The sequence below is a fragment of the Leguminivora glycinivorella genome, chromosome 17 (assembly GCF_023078275.1).
Source record: "Leguminivora glycinivorella isolate SPB_JAAS2020 chromosome 17, LegGlyc_1.1, whole genome shotgun sequence".
NCBI lineage: Eukaryota > Metazoa > Arthropoda > Insecta > Lepidoptera > Tortricidae > Leguminivora > Leguminivora glycinivorella.
Window position 1 is genome coordinate 1,752,762 of NC_062987.1, and position 18,390 is coordinate 1,771,151.

The window sequence follows — 18,390 nt, forward strand, 5'->3', positions numbered from 1 at the left end:
GAAAACGAATTTATTATCAAAGAATTTGCATACAGCACGCTAGAATACACTCAAGTTTTCTTAATAAAACCCCTTTTCGATTTTCTAAATTGACGGAAAGTGAAGAGAGGCAGACAAAATGGATTGAAAAACATTTAGGTATTTTGTGGCACGAAGGTTATGTTGATTATAGAGAATTTAGAAGACTTATTTATAATCATATTAAAGATAAGATAATATTCGTTAAAGGTATGGAAAAAATTAAATGGATTAAAGAATTATATTCAAACTGTACTGTTATAGATTTAAGTGAAAAGGGTGCACCGAATTTACAAGAACTGTATAAAAAATATTGTATTAATGATTGTATTTTTAATTGTGTGTACCATAAAAAAACTTGTGCATTAAAAAATGTAATATGTATGAAAAAATGGTATTTAGAAAATCACGTTCCTCTTTGAATAAATGAATGTGCTAAATAAAACGCATTTTATTAACCTGTAAATTATACTCCTGAAAACAATGTTTAAATCAACTCATGATACGATATTGTACTCGTGATACAGGTATACGATCATAACATAAGTATCCTGAGTTGATTTAAACATTGTACATAAATATGGTGGGTTTAAAAAGAAAAACTATTTTTTTTTTAAGTTTATTTAATAATAATATACATACTGGCATAGCTAACTTAAAAAGTAAAGTAGGTGTTTACAAATTAGTTCAAAGTTTCCTTTAAAATATCACTATATAACTATATTTAGAAAAATGAAGCATGTCCCCACGCAAGTGTGTGAATATTGTCTTTTAATATTACTCGTTTATCATCATTCGAAGATAGTGCTACTTTCATTGTTTTTAATATTTACACAAGCTCTTCGATGTTTTATTAACTTTGGTAATTCTATAAATCTAGACGCTCTAAGAGGATTATATTTGTTTATGTTTATCTCGAGATATAAGTTTCGTAGAAAGCTCCAGCCACTGTCCCGTTCTTGAAATTCATCAATTTTCGTGCTCAATGTGTTCAAAATGGTTGAAAATATTTCTTTAAATTCGTAACTCTGATGTAAAATTATATTTTGCGTAGCGAATGATTTAATTTCACATGCTTCATTTTTCGGCAAACCAAATTCAGCAAACAGTTCAAAGTTAACCTTTATAGATCCAAAAGCAAGCCTTCTCGCTTCGAGAATATGTTTAATATGTCTACGAAGAGCGCACAGAAACTTTACCGGTGAGTCATGGAGGCTACTCTCTGGTCCACGCACTCTGTATGATGCTATTCTACTACGGAAAGCGCTGCTTATTTTTTCAATATCAGGAGTTAATTGAACAGAGTTATTATTTTTATGCAAGTTAGTGCGCAAGTGAGCAGAAAAGGCTTTACTTGGAATACTTATGTCACACACTGAACAAAATATGGAGCTATTATGAGGCATTTTGCCTATTGACATAGGAATAGACTAAATTAGACGTAAAAAAGATTAAAGATTATTGGCTTTTTTTATCTGGGAAAAAGGTTCCTTCATCTGTAAAGTCGTCCTTACAACGCTTTAGAATCTTATTTATTCCATCTACTATATCCGAAACGGAATCCACACGATATTTAAAATTAACCAGCGCTTTCTCCCAACGGGCTTCAGATGGAACGTTTTGAATATCTACTACGTTATACAGTTTAAGATCAATAAAAAGATCACCGGTTAACGAAGCTGTGCGACGCACGTAGCCGCCTGGGACGCGACGTATCAGCACGGACGACAGAGAGTTGGCAGCGGATGCTCGACGCTGGGCTTCAACATGTCCTTCGTCACCCCAGTTTGAAAACCAGCCTGGCTTACAATCAGGTGTCTCTTTCTTCGACTTGGTTGTCGTACTGGAATATTAAAAACTTATTTATATTATCGAATACAACAAAATATAATTAGTTAATTAGGTAAGTACTTAACATTTAAGAATTTAAATACTATGGTTTAAAATGTTTAGATTCAAAGGCTAATTACAATTAGTTAAGTAAATATATGTATTACATATAAAATAACTGAATTGAATTAATTACCTTTTAGTTTTGTCTTCTTCATCAAGGTCAGTGTCACTGTCCTGCAACGTATCAGTTATTAACACGGACGATGCGTGCTTTTTCACAGTTTTCTTTGGTTTGATCTTCTTGCTGTAATATTAAAAACTTTATATTACTTCCAGTTCTCATAAATAAAGAGAAATAAATAAAAAGTTCGCATTTGTAGACAAGTTTTCAAACACAGTTTTAATTAATTACCTTTTACTAGCACATTCTTCGACGACGTTTCTGTCCAGCGACCAGCCCGCGTCACGTTTCGGGATCTGAGAAGCGTTTTTCCTTTTGGTTGTTTTCTTCTGAGTCCTACAATACATAGTGATTATCCATCAGATCATTAATAATAACAAAAATTAATAATAAGTCAATAAAATCTTAAATTTAATTAAAATACATACTTTAATGATCCAGATTCATCCTCAGAGTCGAGGTCTTTCTTAGACTGGATTACATGGTACTCAAAGTCAGACCTGAAAATAAAAAATAAGATTCCGTTATGTTCAGTCGAACGAGATTTCACAGTTGTACTTGTACCTCTCTCCAGCGAGGGTTATAAATTTTAAGTTAAAGTTAATACCAATACGCACTTAACTCGCATAAAACTGCTACTTAGAAGGATACTTATCGGTAAATTTAATCGAGAACAAACATCACTCAACACCATATTCAGAATAGTTTATAGCTAAATAAAATATTACAAACTTACGAACATTGTTTCAAGGTGAATTTCTCCGTGTACGTAAAACTCGCACTGTAACACTTGCACTTGTTAGAAAATAGTACAGGAAATGAATAAGCCAGGGGTTTTATTAATAAAACGAAACTGACGTAAAGTCATGAGTTAACAACCTAAAAGCAAATTATAACTAACATAAACTACAACATTTGCAAAAATACAGTAAGAAACCAATATAATACAAAGGTTGATCATCACTGTAATATAATATTCAACTCAGCTAATTATTGAAAAACAAAAGTGTAATATTTCTTTTGTCGGAAACAAGATCCGCATAAAGGTTCCGGCACTAATCAAACGAATGTCGCCGCGTTAAGACCGCGTTCAATGTGCAAGCTATAATAGCTAATAGCTATACTATATTTTGTTACTACGAAGTTATAAATAGAGCATTTAACAAATTAAAATTACAACAGTTCGAGATTTCAAGCCGGGTGCATTATCAGTTTCAAAATCAGAATGGTATGTATTTTACTTTTATTATATTCTGGTATCTTTGAGTACTTTTATTTGGTGTTGAAATATATTTAACTTGATATTTTTTTACAGGGCTCGCAACCTATTAACCACGCTGCTGAAATGACTGAAACCACACCATTTTATTCGCAAGTTTGTGAAAAACCGAATGATCCGCTCAATTATTCTCAAGACATGGATGCGTACCTGAAATACCAGGATTTGCTCCTGAATCCATCTTTAGAAATTCCATTATCAGGTACACCAGCAAAAAGTCAGAAGAAAATCGCTAAGAAAGGAAAGAGGAAAATAAAAGAAATGGGTTTAAATTCCCATGTCATCAGAAAGGTTACAAAAGGAAAGCGTCTGATTAAAATCAGTATATCCGATTTGGAGCAATCAAATATCGAATCTAATGGGGTTACAGTACAATATGTTGTTCAAGATGACTATGATGAGTTATTAAATGCAACTGAAGGTCTGGTAGAAAAAATTGTAAAAAAGTTGAATGAAGTGAGTAATTATTAGAAAATTTTATGTTATAAAATGTACTTTACTTTTTAGTTAGTCGTCGTGCTTGTAATATATCTCATTACTTAAATAAAATGGTTTCATGATAAATTAATTGTTTTATTTTTAACATACTAAAACATAGAGAATAAATACGATATTATTTTTAGAGTTTTACCACTCACAATATAGTTGAAATATGTATACTGAGATCTATTATATATCAAAACCATTTATAATTCATGTAAATCGTGATCATTTTATAAGATAAACATAGCGAGTGAGCAACCAGGTAAACTGACTCAAATTACAACTAAATGAGTGTTTGCAATTTCGCATACTGTTCAATGTATGTCATGATTTTAATATAATCAAAATTTGAACCTTATATCTTTATGAAAAGTTCTGCTTTGCAAAGTGCAGTACATGACATACGCTAGCCTTTAATTTATACTGAACTCTTTGTTATGGGTGTCAAAGAAGATCATATTTTATATACGTTATTTTAAACCATATATTACAAAATTCGTAGTAGATATGACGTGGGAGTACGTAATCCGAAACAGCCAATAGCATAACTGGGTCTACATCACACTTATAAAGTTTTTACAATGTTTCATATAAATAAAAATGGTGATGTGTAGTATGTCGGGTTGTGACGACCGACAACCTCAACACGTAAACCATTCCTTGGCTTGGCCAACCGAGGCATGTAGTGTTGAATTCGAGACTTGGGGATCTCTGTATTTACGCGGTCGATAGATATGGAATCCCATACCCGGAGGGGGTCAAACTCAATCGATGCATGTAAAACGCGACTACACCAGAGTTCACACTTTGGGGGTCCATTCGTGTTCTGCGACGCTGACGAGCTGATCAGACACGTTGTGTGTAAACGCCACTGTCAATCGAGCAAACGCTTGAGAGAGACCACATCTGAGATTGGCCACCTCGGAGAGTGTGTTGCGTTAAGCTTTTGCTATTTAATATCATACCTAACTTAACTTTACGGCTTACATTTTCGAAATGGACCATTTAACAACGAACACCATACTTCATCTGTTTCAATCAAATGAACGAATCCGAAATGTTAAGTTAAAAATCTGATTGCGCTTTTACAGTTCACAAGTTCTAATTCTAAATATGCAATCGTAAACCTTGTGTGCTTTTCAAACCATCAGAAAACCTATTGAGAGTTTCAAATCATGAGAAAGCCGATTAGGAGTTTTAAATCATCTGAAAACCTATTGAGAGTTTCAAATCATGAGAAAGCCGATTAGGAGTTTTAAATCATCTGAAAACCTATTGAGAGTTTCAAATCATGAGAAAGCCGATTAGGAGTTTTAAATCATCTGAAAACCTATTGGGAGTTTTAAATCACCAATAAACCTGAGTACGAGTCCTAAATATGAAGTGATATTGGGAGTTTTCAAATCTTTGATTTGAAACTCCCAATAATCACCTACTAATATATTTGACTACCTACTACTATCCATATCAAATCATAGAATCGAATCTGCCCAAAATCCCGGTGGGCCGTACAGTTTGCAACAAAAGTGGAATGATTCATAAATCTCAGTTATTGTTTGGATCCGCCCCGAATTAGCCCTGTCCGAATTAGCCAACTTTTTCTGATGAAGTTGGGCTTGTTCGCTACACGTGATTTATATTATATACATTAGTAAGGCAGTTATGTGGGAGAAGTTTATCTTTTGTTACTATTTAGTTTTATCTAAAGATTACAGTTAGGTACTTAAAAGGAGGTGTGAATACGTTTTTTTGTGTCGCTGTCGGATCAAGGGTCATACAAAAACATTTTTTTGCACCCCGTGTGATGACATTGCCCACTTTCCTCCCGTGGGTATCGTAGAAGTCGACTGTGGGATACGAGTTGACTTTGTGTTATGGGTATGGGCTGGGAACCGTCACTGCAATATCACAATATTTTGGTGTATTTTCATTGCCAAGAGTGGCACTCAAACTTAATTTTATCCGACGTTTCGATCAGGCGTATATTTGTAAGTGCGATATCGACGTCCTGATGTTTTATCATTTATCGCGCGACCATGCCTGCCTGCCTGGTTCCACAGGCCGCGTAGCTAACTACTCGATATTATTTTATATATGTACCTAAATATTCGGGGTAGACAAATAAATTATAGTCTACCCGTTTTTGTTTAATGTTTAGGGTATTGTTGCACGCGATACTAACAATATCTACGCACTGAACCGATACAATATGTGATGACTAATTGGGCCAGTGATATATGTAAACTTGATCTAGCACAGTTTTCGTAGTCACATGTCTAAGATTACTAAAAGTCCAGATCAGTTTACGGATCCTATTCATAATGTTCTTTCAACTTCTCTGCATGAAGATGCCACGTAAGACGCTGGTCAATGGTAATTCCTAAATATTTAGTGCATATAGCTACGATAAAAACCTAAGGAACATTATTGAAGTGAAACTTCTAACTGACACCGTTAAACGTTTAATAATCTGTGTTGAAAAATGATAGGTACACACATTACGAAGTTTCACTTCTGCCGCGCGGAGGGACTTCACGCACTTTTTTGTGTATGGTACCTATATTTCGGGTGCGCTAAAGTTCATATAAAATTGTTATATAGATTATTGGTAGTCCGAAAATGTTTCTCATACAATTTAACATTATAACGATCATTATTTATAACAATTTTATGTTAATAACTATCGTAACTTCGAATGACTTATGTTCATAATGACATTCATCATAAATACATTTTATACTAATGTTTATGTTTATATACTTATTGATCATAACGATTGCGAGTAATATAATTTATCGTTATATTATTTTTAACAGAACAGACATCACATGCGACAGTCCAGTTAGGTGCGACGACGAGCGTAGCGAGGAGGAGCGTGTTAGGTTGACCGTGAGCGAACCAGAAACGAATTTTTAATGTAAATTGTATATGTCACTGTAAAAGCTTCAAGCGCGCTTCTATAAATGGCACAAGTTTTTCATAGAGCTTCCCCAAAACTTTTTAAATAATTTTATGATGAATGATTTTCTTAAACACAAAATTATGAATGTTATTAAATATTTGTATAGAATTTATGATTAAAAATTTTCGACTAAATGATTATTATGAACAGTGATAGTAGTACTATTGATAATAATGAAACAAAATTATGACAAGTAAAATTATGAGAAATGATCATTCGGAGCACAAATCGGTATAAACAATAATTTTATAACAAATAATTTTATATGAGCCAATATGGACGCCTATATTTCAGTTTACGATATAGTGTAAGCGGTTGTGGCACGTACTAGGTTACCTGGGTACGTAGCCAAATGCATAAACGCTTACTATCGCTCTCGCTGTTGACCTATAGCTTTTAGATTTGTATTCTTTTTGCCTGGTTTTAATTGTATAAAACTTGTTATTTGCCTTTTTTCGTGCCATACGATTAAATAAATCGCTCTTGCGTATTGGCGCGACAGAGCCAGACTGCATTTCTGTCCGCGTCTGGCGTCGACGATTGCCATTCGGCTACGCCGGCTGGTGGTCCGTTATGATCGCTATAATATTTATTTACAGGTGCCGCAGTCAGAACGAGCAGATCGTCCTAATGCGGCCTTTGTACTCGTCCCCTCTGTGAATGTTATCCGCGTGAAGCCAGCCTAATGCTTGCTCTGACTCGTGTAGCCTAATGCGGGAAGGATTAGTGGTAAGAATGCGTGATAGACTGTAACTATTACCTACAACAACAATCGTATGTTCAAATGAGTTCAGAAACAAATATTTTGTAATTATTCAGAAACACACATACATACATTGTTTTTGATCAAAAGCTATAAAATAAAAATACCAAAATAAATAAGTTCAAAAATTTGAACCAGACTACTGGAAAAAATAATTGCACTGGAAAGTATGGAACAAGTTTGATAGAATATTTGTGTGGAATTGTCAATCTCCGAAATTTCAACAACAATGTGGAATTTTGTGGAATTCCGCAATTAGCCAATGTCAACGCGAAATAAAATAACATACCTTCAATGTCGTGAGTATTGCGCGTAGACAACGTGGCAGCCATAGCGTCAAAATTAATAAGGAAGACCAAGTGCGGGTAGTTCGAAAAAACCGTACTAACCGTCGGGTCAAATATAAACGAAATAAAGTAAGTACCTATTAAGCGTTTACCCGATCGCCGAAGAAGTTAGACCTAGGTCTTGTAATACATATATATATATATGTATATAATATTATATGTAGGTACACGTTCTACCAAATCAATGTCGGTGATGTCGGTAAAAGCCCGAAGTAAACAAACTTATTTCTCACTTCGGGCTTTTACCAATCAGCGTCGGTAAAACTTCGGATTTACCAGTAAAGCCTAGATTTTACCGCACCTACTTCGGGCATACAGTAACATGTATTTTCAATTGCTGATATCTAATCGTTGAAATTATTTATATTGGATTTTTTTCTCACAAAACAGAAGGCAAAACAAAACAATAAACTCCAAAATTAATAAATCTAGTTTAAATACAATACAAGCGGAGCTTCCAAGAGCACTTACTTGATAAGCGACTGTTTTAAAAGTCAAATCACCAATCACAAAATATTCAAAGCTGGGCCCGAGACTGCTCCGACTTGCAAATCATACTTCACGTGTACCTTCGTGTGGTTAGTTCATTTCCACAGTTAGTTCATTATGTATGAATGGACGAGAATAAATAACGACAAAACATTACATTAAGCTCTGCATGGATATGATTTGATTTGAATTTTTATCGCTTACAGTCATTGAGGTATAATGTACTAGAGAGGACACGGCGAACAAAAAGTTTGCGCCACGAACATAAGTCCAGTGGACTTATGTTGCCTCAGTCAGTCTCTGCGCGTGGTGGGAGGAGGTTGTCTCTGGCTGCACACAAATAAAATGAAAAAATGCCTTCCTGTGCTATAAGATACTGTTGAAGCCATACGAGAAAATCTAATAAAAGTGACGGTGTCACATTTCATCGGTTAGTAGACAAGCTATTTTGATCTAACTTAATTTAAGTAATTATTATAATGAAGGGACGGGCTCCTTAAACGCGAAGCTATGGCCGCCATTTTGACAACTGGAATCATAGATGAATCGCGCAGACATGACATGTAGGTAATAAGGTATAATAATTGTGATCATATTCTGTTTTCAATATATAATATAAAAATATTTATTTCAATTTATAGTTTTGAATATTACACGGTTCCAATACGAATTTTAGTCGATAATATTATACAATAAGTATGATTTTGAATTATTTCTGAATTATAATTCTCATTAGTGACTAAAAATAGTGACACCAAAACTGAAATAGTATTTAATGCAATCGGTGTTTAAGGCAGGTAAAACAAGGTGAATGGCGCGATTATTATTCTGAGCGACAGAAACTTACAAAACTAATTTTATTCAAGGGAAATTAAAATTTATGAAAAAAACTATTACGTAATTATTATTTCACTGAGTAGAAATTAAATATAACACAATGTATAATAGTGCTAAAAGTAAACTACTTAGTATAGTTAGTATTTCACACACAAAGTATAAAACAAAGGTCTACACTAAAAGTGTCGCGTCTAGGTGGTCAAGTCTTACTCTATGACACGGTTCGCTTCACGCGCATGCGCCTCGCGCTGCCGCCGCTGCCGGTCGGCGCACAGAATATGTTCGAGTTGTCATTTCTAGTACGTAGTACATAGTAGTTCAATGCTTACAGTGTCATTTGTCAGTTTCATATCTTTTGGGGGCCCGCGTAAACAGTGTGCGTAGCAGAATGCATAAACGCTCGCGAAACGCTCACGATAATATCTCTTTCGTAGTTATCTATCTCTATCGCTCTTGCATATTGGCGCGACAGAGCTAGACGACATTTCTGCGGCGCGTCGCAGTTGTGTTCGCGTCGCAAAAATGCCATTCGGCTACGCCCCTATTAGGTAGCCGGGAGATATCAGCTTGTCAGGCCATACCTACATAGTCAACGTCACAGTCGCTTTACGCTTCGTAGCTATCTAACTCTTCTTCATAGCGTAAACTATTGTCGCCACTGGCTATTGAGTGGCTCCCTGTTGGACGGTAACGGCCACTTTTTTCGTCGCTTGTCCATATTGTTCGGTAAACTGGTAATTGGTAACCCGTTGCAGATAAAGAATTCCTACTTATAGACTGGTCAAAAAGAGAAATAAATAAACAAAGAGTGATGTAAAGCTGCATTTTTAGGGTTCCGTAGTCAACTAGGAACCCTTATAGTTTCGCCATGTCTGTCTGTCCGTCCGTCCGTCCGTCCGTCCGTCCGTCCGTCCGTCCGTCCGTCCGTCCGTCCGTCCGCGGATAATCTCAGTAACCGTTAGCACTAGAAAACTGAAATTTGGTACCAATATGTATATCAATCACGCCAACAAAGTGCAAAAATAAAAAATGGGAAATTTTTTTTTATTAGGGTACCCCCCCTACATGCAAAGTGGGGGCTGATATTTTTTTTCATTCCAACCCCAACGTGTGATATATTGTTGGATAGGTATTTAAAAATGAATACGGGTTTACTAAAATCATTTTTTGATAATGTTAATACTTTCGGAAATAATCGCTCTTAAAGGAAAAAAAAGTGCGTCCCCCCCCCTCTAACTTTTGAACCATATGTTTAAAAAATATGAAAAAAATCACCAAAGTAGAACTTTGTAAAGACTTTCTAGGAAAATTGTTTTGAACTTGATAGGTTCAGTAGTTTTTGAGAAAAATACGAAAAACTACGGAACCCTACACTGAGCGTGGCCCGACACGCTCTTGGCCGGTTTTTTAGTATGTTAATTTTGGAGGAATGTGAAACTGTTGTGCAAGAAAAAAAAATTTCTGCAAAAAAACTACAAAAAACGGACTTTTTAAAGTTTTTGCAGTGTCATTTAAAACCTAGAGATTTTTTGGCAATAAGAGACGTTAAAAAGTTGAAAGTAATAAATAATAATAAAATAAAAAGATATTTATTTACCAACACAGCACAAAATGGACATGTAAGGACTTATAAAAACTTAGTAAGTAAAATTACAGATGTGTGTGCAGTAAAATGGATGAGACTCAGCGAGACCGCTGATTTTCAGTCCCCAACCAATAAACTTAAATCTAATACTTAACTAAATAACTAGCTTACTAGCTAACCCGGCGAATAGATCGCTGCCAAGGCGATGTAAGTACGTAATAATTACAGGGCGAAAGGGATACAGAGATATTTTTTTTACATTTTGAATTTGAATAAAAGGTTTAAAGAGCAAAACAGAATAAATTAGCACTAAGTAAAGGTTGACAAAACTACTTATTTATCAGACAAAATTCATCGTGCACCTGCTAACTTAACTGGCGACCACACTGAGAGAAATTTGCATTGTGAATTTAACAAGTTCGACTTATTGCGGTTTATCCGTTTGAATCAGCCAAACGTATGTTTAAAACAATATGTGTCAGGTTGTTTTTATAAAATCGACTTGTTGATTCAAATATATTGCCGATTCAAATGACAAGTAGCTTGTTGTTTGAACCAAAGAGCACGTAGGCGCTATTTTAACCAAAAAACTTGTTGAACGAACATGAAGTTGTATTTTCTCTCAGTGCAGTACACGATGCCTTCTATTGTGATAGAAGCCAGCTTTTACGCATTTTTTTTAAACAAAAACTGGGATTTGGTTTTCTTTATAGGAGGAGGTAGATCATTCCAGTACTTAGATGCTGCAAAACGAAAACTGCCCTTAAATAAAATCAATCGGTGAATGCGTGGAACGCCTATCGAACCGGTTCTGCTCTAATTTGATCGCCATAACAATTTGTCGTATAAATATTTTGGCTGGCCACTGTACTTAATATTAAACATTAGTGTTGCAAGTTTAAGTTTGCGTCGGTTGATCATGTTGAGTATATTGTATGTATTTAAGTAAGGAGTTATATGCGACCTTTTGTCAATATTATAACAATAGCGCAAACAAGAGTTTTGCACCCGCTGTATTTTTGTTTCGGTTTTTTTATAGAGACATGGACCGTATACAAGATCACAGTAATCTAGGTTAGAAAGAACCAAAGACTCCAACAATTTTATTCTAACAGCTGTTTTTAGATGAGGTCGAATTTTGTAGTGTTTTTAGCGCTCCGTAGCATTTTGAGGTTTTCTTTTTAACATGTTCTTCAAATTTTAAGTTTCCATCAAAATAAAGTCCTAGGTTCCGTACAATAAGTAATTCCTCTAATAATTCCCCATTAATCGTAACCGAAGGTTTATTGCGATGTACTGCATTAATTTGATTTTTTGTGCCTAGTACAACGTATGTACATTTTTGCGCGTTCAGCTTAAGGCCATGATTTTCTGACCAGACGCGAATTGACTCTAGGTCATGATTACAGCATTATCTATTTCTGTGTTATTAGGACTTCCGCATACATATGTGCAAGTCCGAATTCAGTGGCTTGTAGTAAATCAGCGGTATAAATTGAATTTAATATTGGACCTAACATTGAGCCTTGAACTACGCCTTTTGACACTGCCAACGGTTCGGATCGGTTTGTTATTACCAAATCATTTGTACACTCTACGAGTTGCTTCCTATCTTAAGTACATATAAAGTACATCAAATTTTAAACCATTTGAGCCTACTAGCAGGTCCGTATCTCAAGCAGATCTTGAGATACGAGTATGACGCTTCAAAAAAGGGGTTTTTTCCCCTCTTTAAAATTTAAAAGAACTTGTTAATAATGCTCATATGTACTATACTCATGAGCATTATGAGAAAGTTCACAAATAAAAAATATATGATATTTCGGTCCTCGTCTCCTAATAACAATGATAATGATATAATTTTTAAGAAAAAAAAAAACCGCCTTCCTTTGGGGATCTGGTTATAAATACTTTCAAATGTTGGATTATGTTATCAATTCGTCTGTATCTTTTTTAATGTTTGTTATTCGATATCTCCGTCATTTCTGAACCAATTTTGAAATCTGGATGATTCTGAAGTACTTACAGATGAGAATGATTCTAACCAGGGGCGGCTCACTCTTTATCAGCAGTTCCACTGCACCAAATGTCACTGTTCTGGACGTAAGTGCATGCTGTTCTTATAAAAATACCAAAGTCACTATAAGTGTGCCGTTCAGATTTGAAGAGTTCCGTTCTGACCATCATCAGCAGTTCCACTGCACCAAATGTCACTGTTCTGGACGTAAGTGCATGCTGTTCTTATAAAAATACCAAAGTCACTATAAGTGTGCCGTTCAGATTTGAGGAGTTCCATTCTGACCATCATCAGGAGTTCCACTGCACCAAATGTCACTGTTCCGTACGTAAATGCATGCTATTCCTTTAAAAACATAAAAATCACCATATGTATGCCTTTCAGATTTCAGGAGTTCCCTCGATTTCTCCAGGATTCCATCATCAGAACTGGGTTCTGAGAAAAATGGAACCAATCTGTATGCATATACATTCAATCAAAAAAAAATTTTTAAAATCGGTCCAGTAACGACGGAGATATCGAGGAACAAACATTAAAAAAAAAAATACAGACGAACTGAAAACCCCTTCCTTTGAGATTTGGAAGGCGGTTAAAAACAGAGAGCTCCCCAAAATAATTTAAATAAAATGATAGGTACACTTCACTTGTTTTTGAACCCCGATTACGCAGGAAGGGATAACTGCCACTTGAGTTGATTATAATTCCATAAAACACCCCCTTATTTAAGACGATACACGAGGGGTCAAGTCTCCATACAAACGCTCTCGACTATTTCCTCCCTGGTTTTTGAAGATTTTTTCAACACAGATTATTATTATTTTTATCTGTGTCGAACCGTTTTGATTTTTTTGATATTCTTATTTATAAAGACGCTTGAGCCCATCAAACATTTCCAAAAACGGCACAGATAATTTCATTGTTATTCAGATTCTCAAATTTTGTTACGATTGATTAAGTTTTGAAGAAGGAAACAGTCGAGAACGGAACCTCGATTTAAGATTTTTTCGCAATATCTTTTAACTGAGTGGTTCTGAATGAACAATTTTTTTTCGATAAATCTAGTTAAGAGCACTACTAGCACTAGTATATTGTTTTTCACCTCACTAGCTCGGAAAGGACTTTTTTATTCTTTAAAAACAGATAGCAAAATCGCATTTTATCCACAAGAGTGCAAAGAATATTTGAAATCCGAACGTGTCATTAGTTACTTTTTTAAATATATAAATTCTTGTAAAGGCATGGCCCAGACGGGACAATTTTCTCCCTGTGCTTAAATTGTCTTAACAAATCATGTGATGTGAACGTAAAAATAATTTCATATCGAATTGTATCCAACTAAAAACACTAAATTCAAACAATTTTATAACATGATTTTACCATAAAACACCTGAAATCGTACAAAAAATTGTATTTTTGACTTTTCCACTGTACTTATTCAGAACGCACCTTAAGTAACATTGCAATCTCAAAACGCGTGAAACGGAACGCACCCAAATAGATTTTTCTTCTTGATTCTTAATTTGAAACTTTTGTGGTGTCGGTGGGTGCATAGTGGAAATTGTAATAAACGCAAATTGACTTATTTCTGTGCAATTATGTTCCAGTTGTTTTTTAACCCCCGACGCAAAAACGAAGGGGTGTTATAAGTTTGACGTGTCTGTCTGTCTGTCTGTCTGTGTGTGTGTGTCTGTCTGTGGCATCATAGCTCCTGAACGGATGAATCGATTTAGATTTAGTTTTTTTTTTGTTTGATAGCTGGCTGGCTGGCTGGCTGGCTGGCTGGCTGGCTGTCTGTCTGTGTCTGTGTCTGTGCCCGTGCCTGTGCCCGTGCCCGTGCCCGTGCCCGTGCCCGTGCCCTTGCCCGTGCCCGTGCCCGTGCCCGTGCCCGTGCCCGTGCCCGTGCCCGTGCCCGTGCCCGTGCCTGTGCACAGGCTTCGGGAAAGAATAAAGAAACACCAGTATTTTATACAAAATTCTTTATTATGTACACCCTAAATAAAACCTAACTCAGTAACTTGGTAGAGCAAGATTTGGTTCGTTAAACTGTTATTTACATCAAGTTCAGTTCGATCATAAAACCTAGGAAAAACACATCCTATGTGTAACACCATCCATAGATCAAACTTATTTTAAGAAAAACCTAATATATAGATTAAACCACCACCAAACAAATTATTGTAAACAAAAATTATTACTTAGTAAATGTGTGACTCTTAATGCTATAACTAGAACTGAAACTAAAACTGGAACTGGCAAATGTTGCAATCATATATGAGATAGGCTTTCAAGTATTCATTTTATGGTTATTAACTTTTGAATAGAAATGATTTAAATTAAGATTTTAACTGTAAAAAGAAACAAACCAAATAAAAAAAAACCAACACAATAGGTACCTGCTATCGCTGAAGTCCCCGAAGAAACACTCCGTTCCCGGCTCCGGATTCATTAGTGAAGTATGAACATTCTCCTCCCCTACAATAGAAATAGAATAATAAGAACCACGTTTATAAGCTAAAGAATTTCCCTACTCCTTTTAAGATTGAACTATGGTAACACTTACCGGAAAATACTTCAGCAGACAAGCATTAAAATTATTAGGTCTCAGCACAACCACCGAAACGCCAACGCATATCAGCAACAGCTGCAGTGCGTAGTCTGAGGACCTATTGCTCCTGTCCTCGATGATGGAACTATGCATTTCCAAAACACCAAATTAAAACTTTTCCTTATTATGCATCTATAAACTTCCTCGAGATGCTTTCCATGCCAATAAACATTATTATTATCTTATAAAATTAATTTCTGTACATATTTAATCAGAAAACGCCTTTTCTTCACGTCCAGAATTTTCCATCCCCCCATTCATTTGTTCTTTCTCTCTCCAAATTCAAATTCCCCACCATAGAGGTAACTAGCCAAAAAGTTCTGAATAAACTAGATGAACAAAACCTTTATGCAGAAACTATAAAATGGACTGAAAGTATAGGGATGTAATTTTATTAATTTAACTAGAACATATTATTTATTTATAAGAAAAAATAAAAGTAAAAAAATACATACCACGTTAGTAACACTGATACTCACTAGGTGTCGCTACGTGACAACTTCTTCTCAGAGAAATTGAAAAAAAAAGTCTTTTTTTTAAGATGCAATGTATTTGTAACAAGCAACGCGATAACTAAAATGATCATGCGGTCATGATTGCGTACGTTGCAGTTAAAATATAATTTGTATGAAAAATTGGAGGTGGATTTCTAAAAGAAGATGAACAAGTATCTTCGTCTGAGGAGTAGGTAGACTGTAGATACAGACTGTAGATACAGAGACAAAAAAATAGACCAAGACCAACTTTTCCGATTTTGAAATTGTTTTTTTTTTTTCATTTCTATGAGTTCAAAGTCACAAAATGGCTGACTGCTCTCAGTCTAGATATTTAAGTCAAAGGAGAATGGGCACTTTTGTATGGGCAGTGTCCCATCGTTTTATAGTTCTATGTTTCTATTTTCTAACATGTATGCCATACGAATAAATAAATATGATTTCAAAACTCGAATTTATTGTAGGTACTTGTAAGCTATTTTTTCATTGCATGTTTTTGTTTATACACCGTGTTTCACTTAACACTAAAAACCTGAAAACCGTTTGTTCAGAATCGAGAGTAGAATCGATTGAGCTATATCTTGATGGGGGTAATATTTTTATTTAAATTAGTATTATTAGTTATTTTTTATACGCCTATTCTATTGTATTCGTAATACAACATTGTGTATATCGCATTGCTAGAGGTTGTTTACCTTTTTCGGTATTTGGGGGTATTAATATACATGTGTGGTGGCGACATAGTGTGGTCACCCTACATGATACATTTGTATGAGAAAAGTTATGTCTGAATATCTTTAAAACCAGACAACGAATATAAAATATTAGATGGTGGATATTTAGTAAAATCTTTTACTAAATGTTGAAGTACTTTCGAGTGTCTGTGGTGCTACAAATCTTTAGATATTTACATTTTTAACTTTCTCAAAACGTGTGGACTGAGTGAGCACTTACAAAAATTTATTGTAAAAAAACCTGACACGTTAGTGGTTCGTTTTGTATTTTACAAATTCCCATTTCACTTTTACTAAACTATTATAAGGACATCACTAGTCGAACGTCCCCTTCACTAGCATCGCTGTCAAAAATGGCGTCAGACGGACTGGAAGCTTCCATTGGGAGCATTTGTCACTGAGCTTGTATTTTGAGATTCCGTTCAATAAACTCTGTAATTAATAGTGGTATCCTGGTGTTTTTACTCTAACAGTTTCAGAAGCGAGATATTAAGTTACCCATATACGCCCGTACTATGAAATTAGTCCGAAATTGACAATATCATTCTCGCGCCGCGCTCATAACCATTTATTGTCGTCCAACAGTATTTAATTAACACCAGTCGATCTGATTCAACGAGTAAAGACACTAGCACCATATGATACAGTTAAAAGTGTAAGAGGCAAAGTACGTGATCAAATAGTTGTCCGTAATTGTGCCAACAAAGAGGTAGAACATGCCTAGTGTGCTGGCGTGTCTTGTGTTTTCTTTCAGATCCATTGCACTTTAAGAGATATTCAAACTTTGGAGTAGTATTTGATCATAATGAGTGCGTAACAGGAAGTAAAGGTGGTCCAAACACAGTGTTCTGGGGCTGAAGTGATCAACATCCACTATTGTCCAATAGTGTGTTGTTTCTTTCTTTCAGATCAAATTATGTACCTACATGTTGAAGAAGTACTAATACTTGCTCACAAAGTGTATCACAGTAACCCATGGACTGTGAAAGATGAACCACATCCAAGTTGTCAGTATTATTAGTATAATATGTATAGAGGGGCCGCAGTAATGAATAATCATTAGCTCACTTGTGTGTTGTGTTTTTGTGCTTCCAGATAAGTTTCAGATTCATAATACATATTGTACTTGGGATATATTGACAATTGTCACAGTGTCACAGTGAAACAGAATATAAGATTCAAGTTTCTGGAATTCTAATTGGCACCTAAATGATTCCTTATAACAGGTGACTTTATGAGTTTTATGATCTACAAAGAGAGATGATCATTATCTTGCCCTATTTGTCATATTAAATATAAGTTTGTCCGGAATGACATGGAATAAGGTATTTATCCTACTCAATAATATTGTACCATTGCATCTGGCTTATGTAAGTATACTGACAGTAAATACATTTTAAATTCACTACAGGTTGGTATAAAGGGATGAGTAAATAAGCATAAGAAAACTTTGACAACTGTCTTGTCTTGTTTGTGTTTTGTTATAAGTTCACTAACACTTCTCCGGGGACTGTATTTTGAAATCTGTCTTAGTGACATCCTTATCTTATGCATATAAACTCTGTATGATCTTGCATTTTTCGAAATGAGGAAACATGTTGCTATATTACATGGCACAAATTCATCAAAAATGTTGATAAAATAATAATAATATTTTGATGAGGTTAATTATGCATCTTGTTAAAACCATAATGTGTGTTAAAATTAAGGGCATAGCACTGAAGTATAGTGTATTGTTGATGCTGTTTTGTTTATAATAATGC

The 18,390-nt window shown here is 35.0% G+C and overlaps 1 protein-coding gene across 1 annotated transcript; it reads right to left on the bottom strand.

Annotated features, from left to right (window-relative positions):
• Nucleotides 1-634: 634 nt before the first annotated feature.
• Nucleotides 635-2,830, bottom strand: LOC125235390. The gene is made up of 5 exons (XM_048141941.1): nt 2,773-2,830; nt 2,461-2,532; nt 2,264-2,368; nt 2,045-2,155; nt 635-1,861 (listed from the first exon to the last, which is right to left on the bottom strand). Coding segments are annotated over exons 1-5 (675 nt in total). The 5' UTR covers nt 2,775-2,830; the 3' UTR covers nt 635-1,476.
• Nucleotides 2,831-18,390: the final 15,560 nt, after the last annotated feature.

Excerpts from the sequence above, each read along its gene's own strand:
- LOC125235390 (XM_048141941.1), bottom strand. Across the intron at positions 2,156-2,263 it reads GAAGAATGTGCTAGTAAAAG|CAAGAAGATCAAACCAAAGA; the intron begins GTAATTAATTAA and ends TTAATATTACAG. Across the intron at positions 1,862-2,044 it reads GAAGAAGACAAAACTAAAAG|TACGACAACCAAGTCGAAGA; the intron begins GTAATTAATTCA and ends TTAATATTCCAG.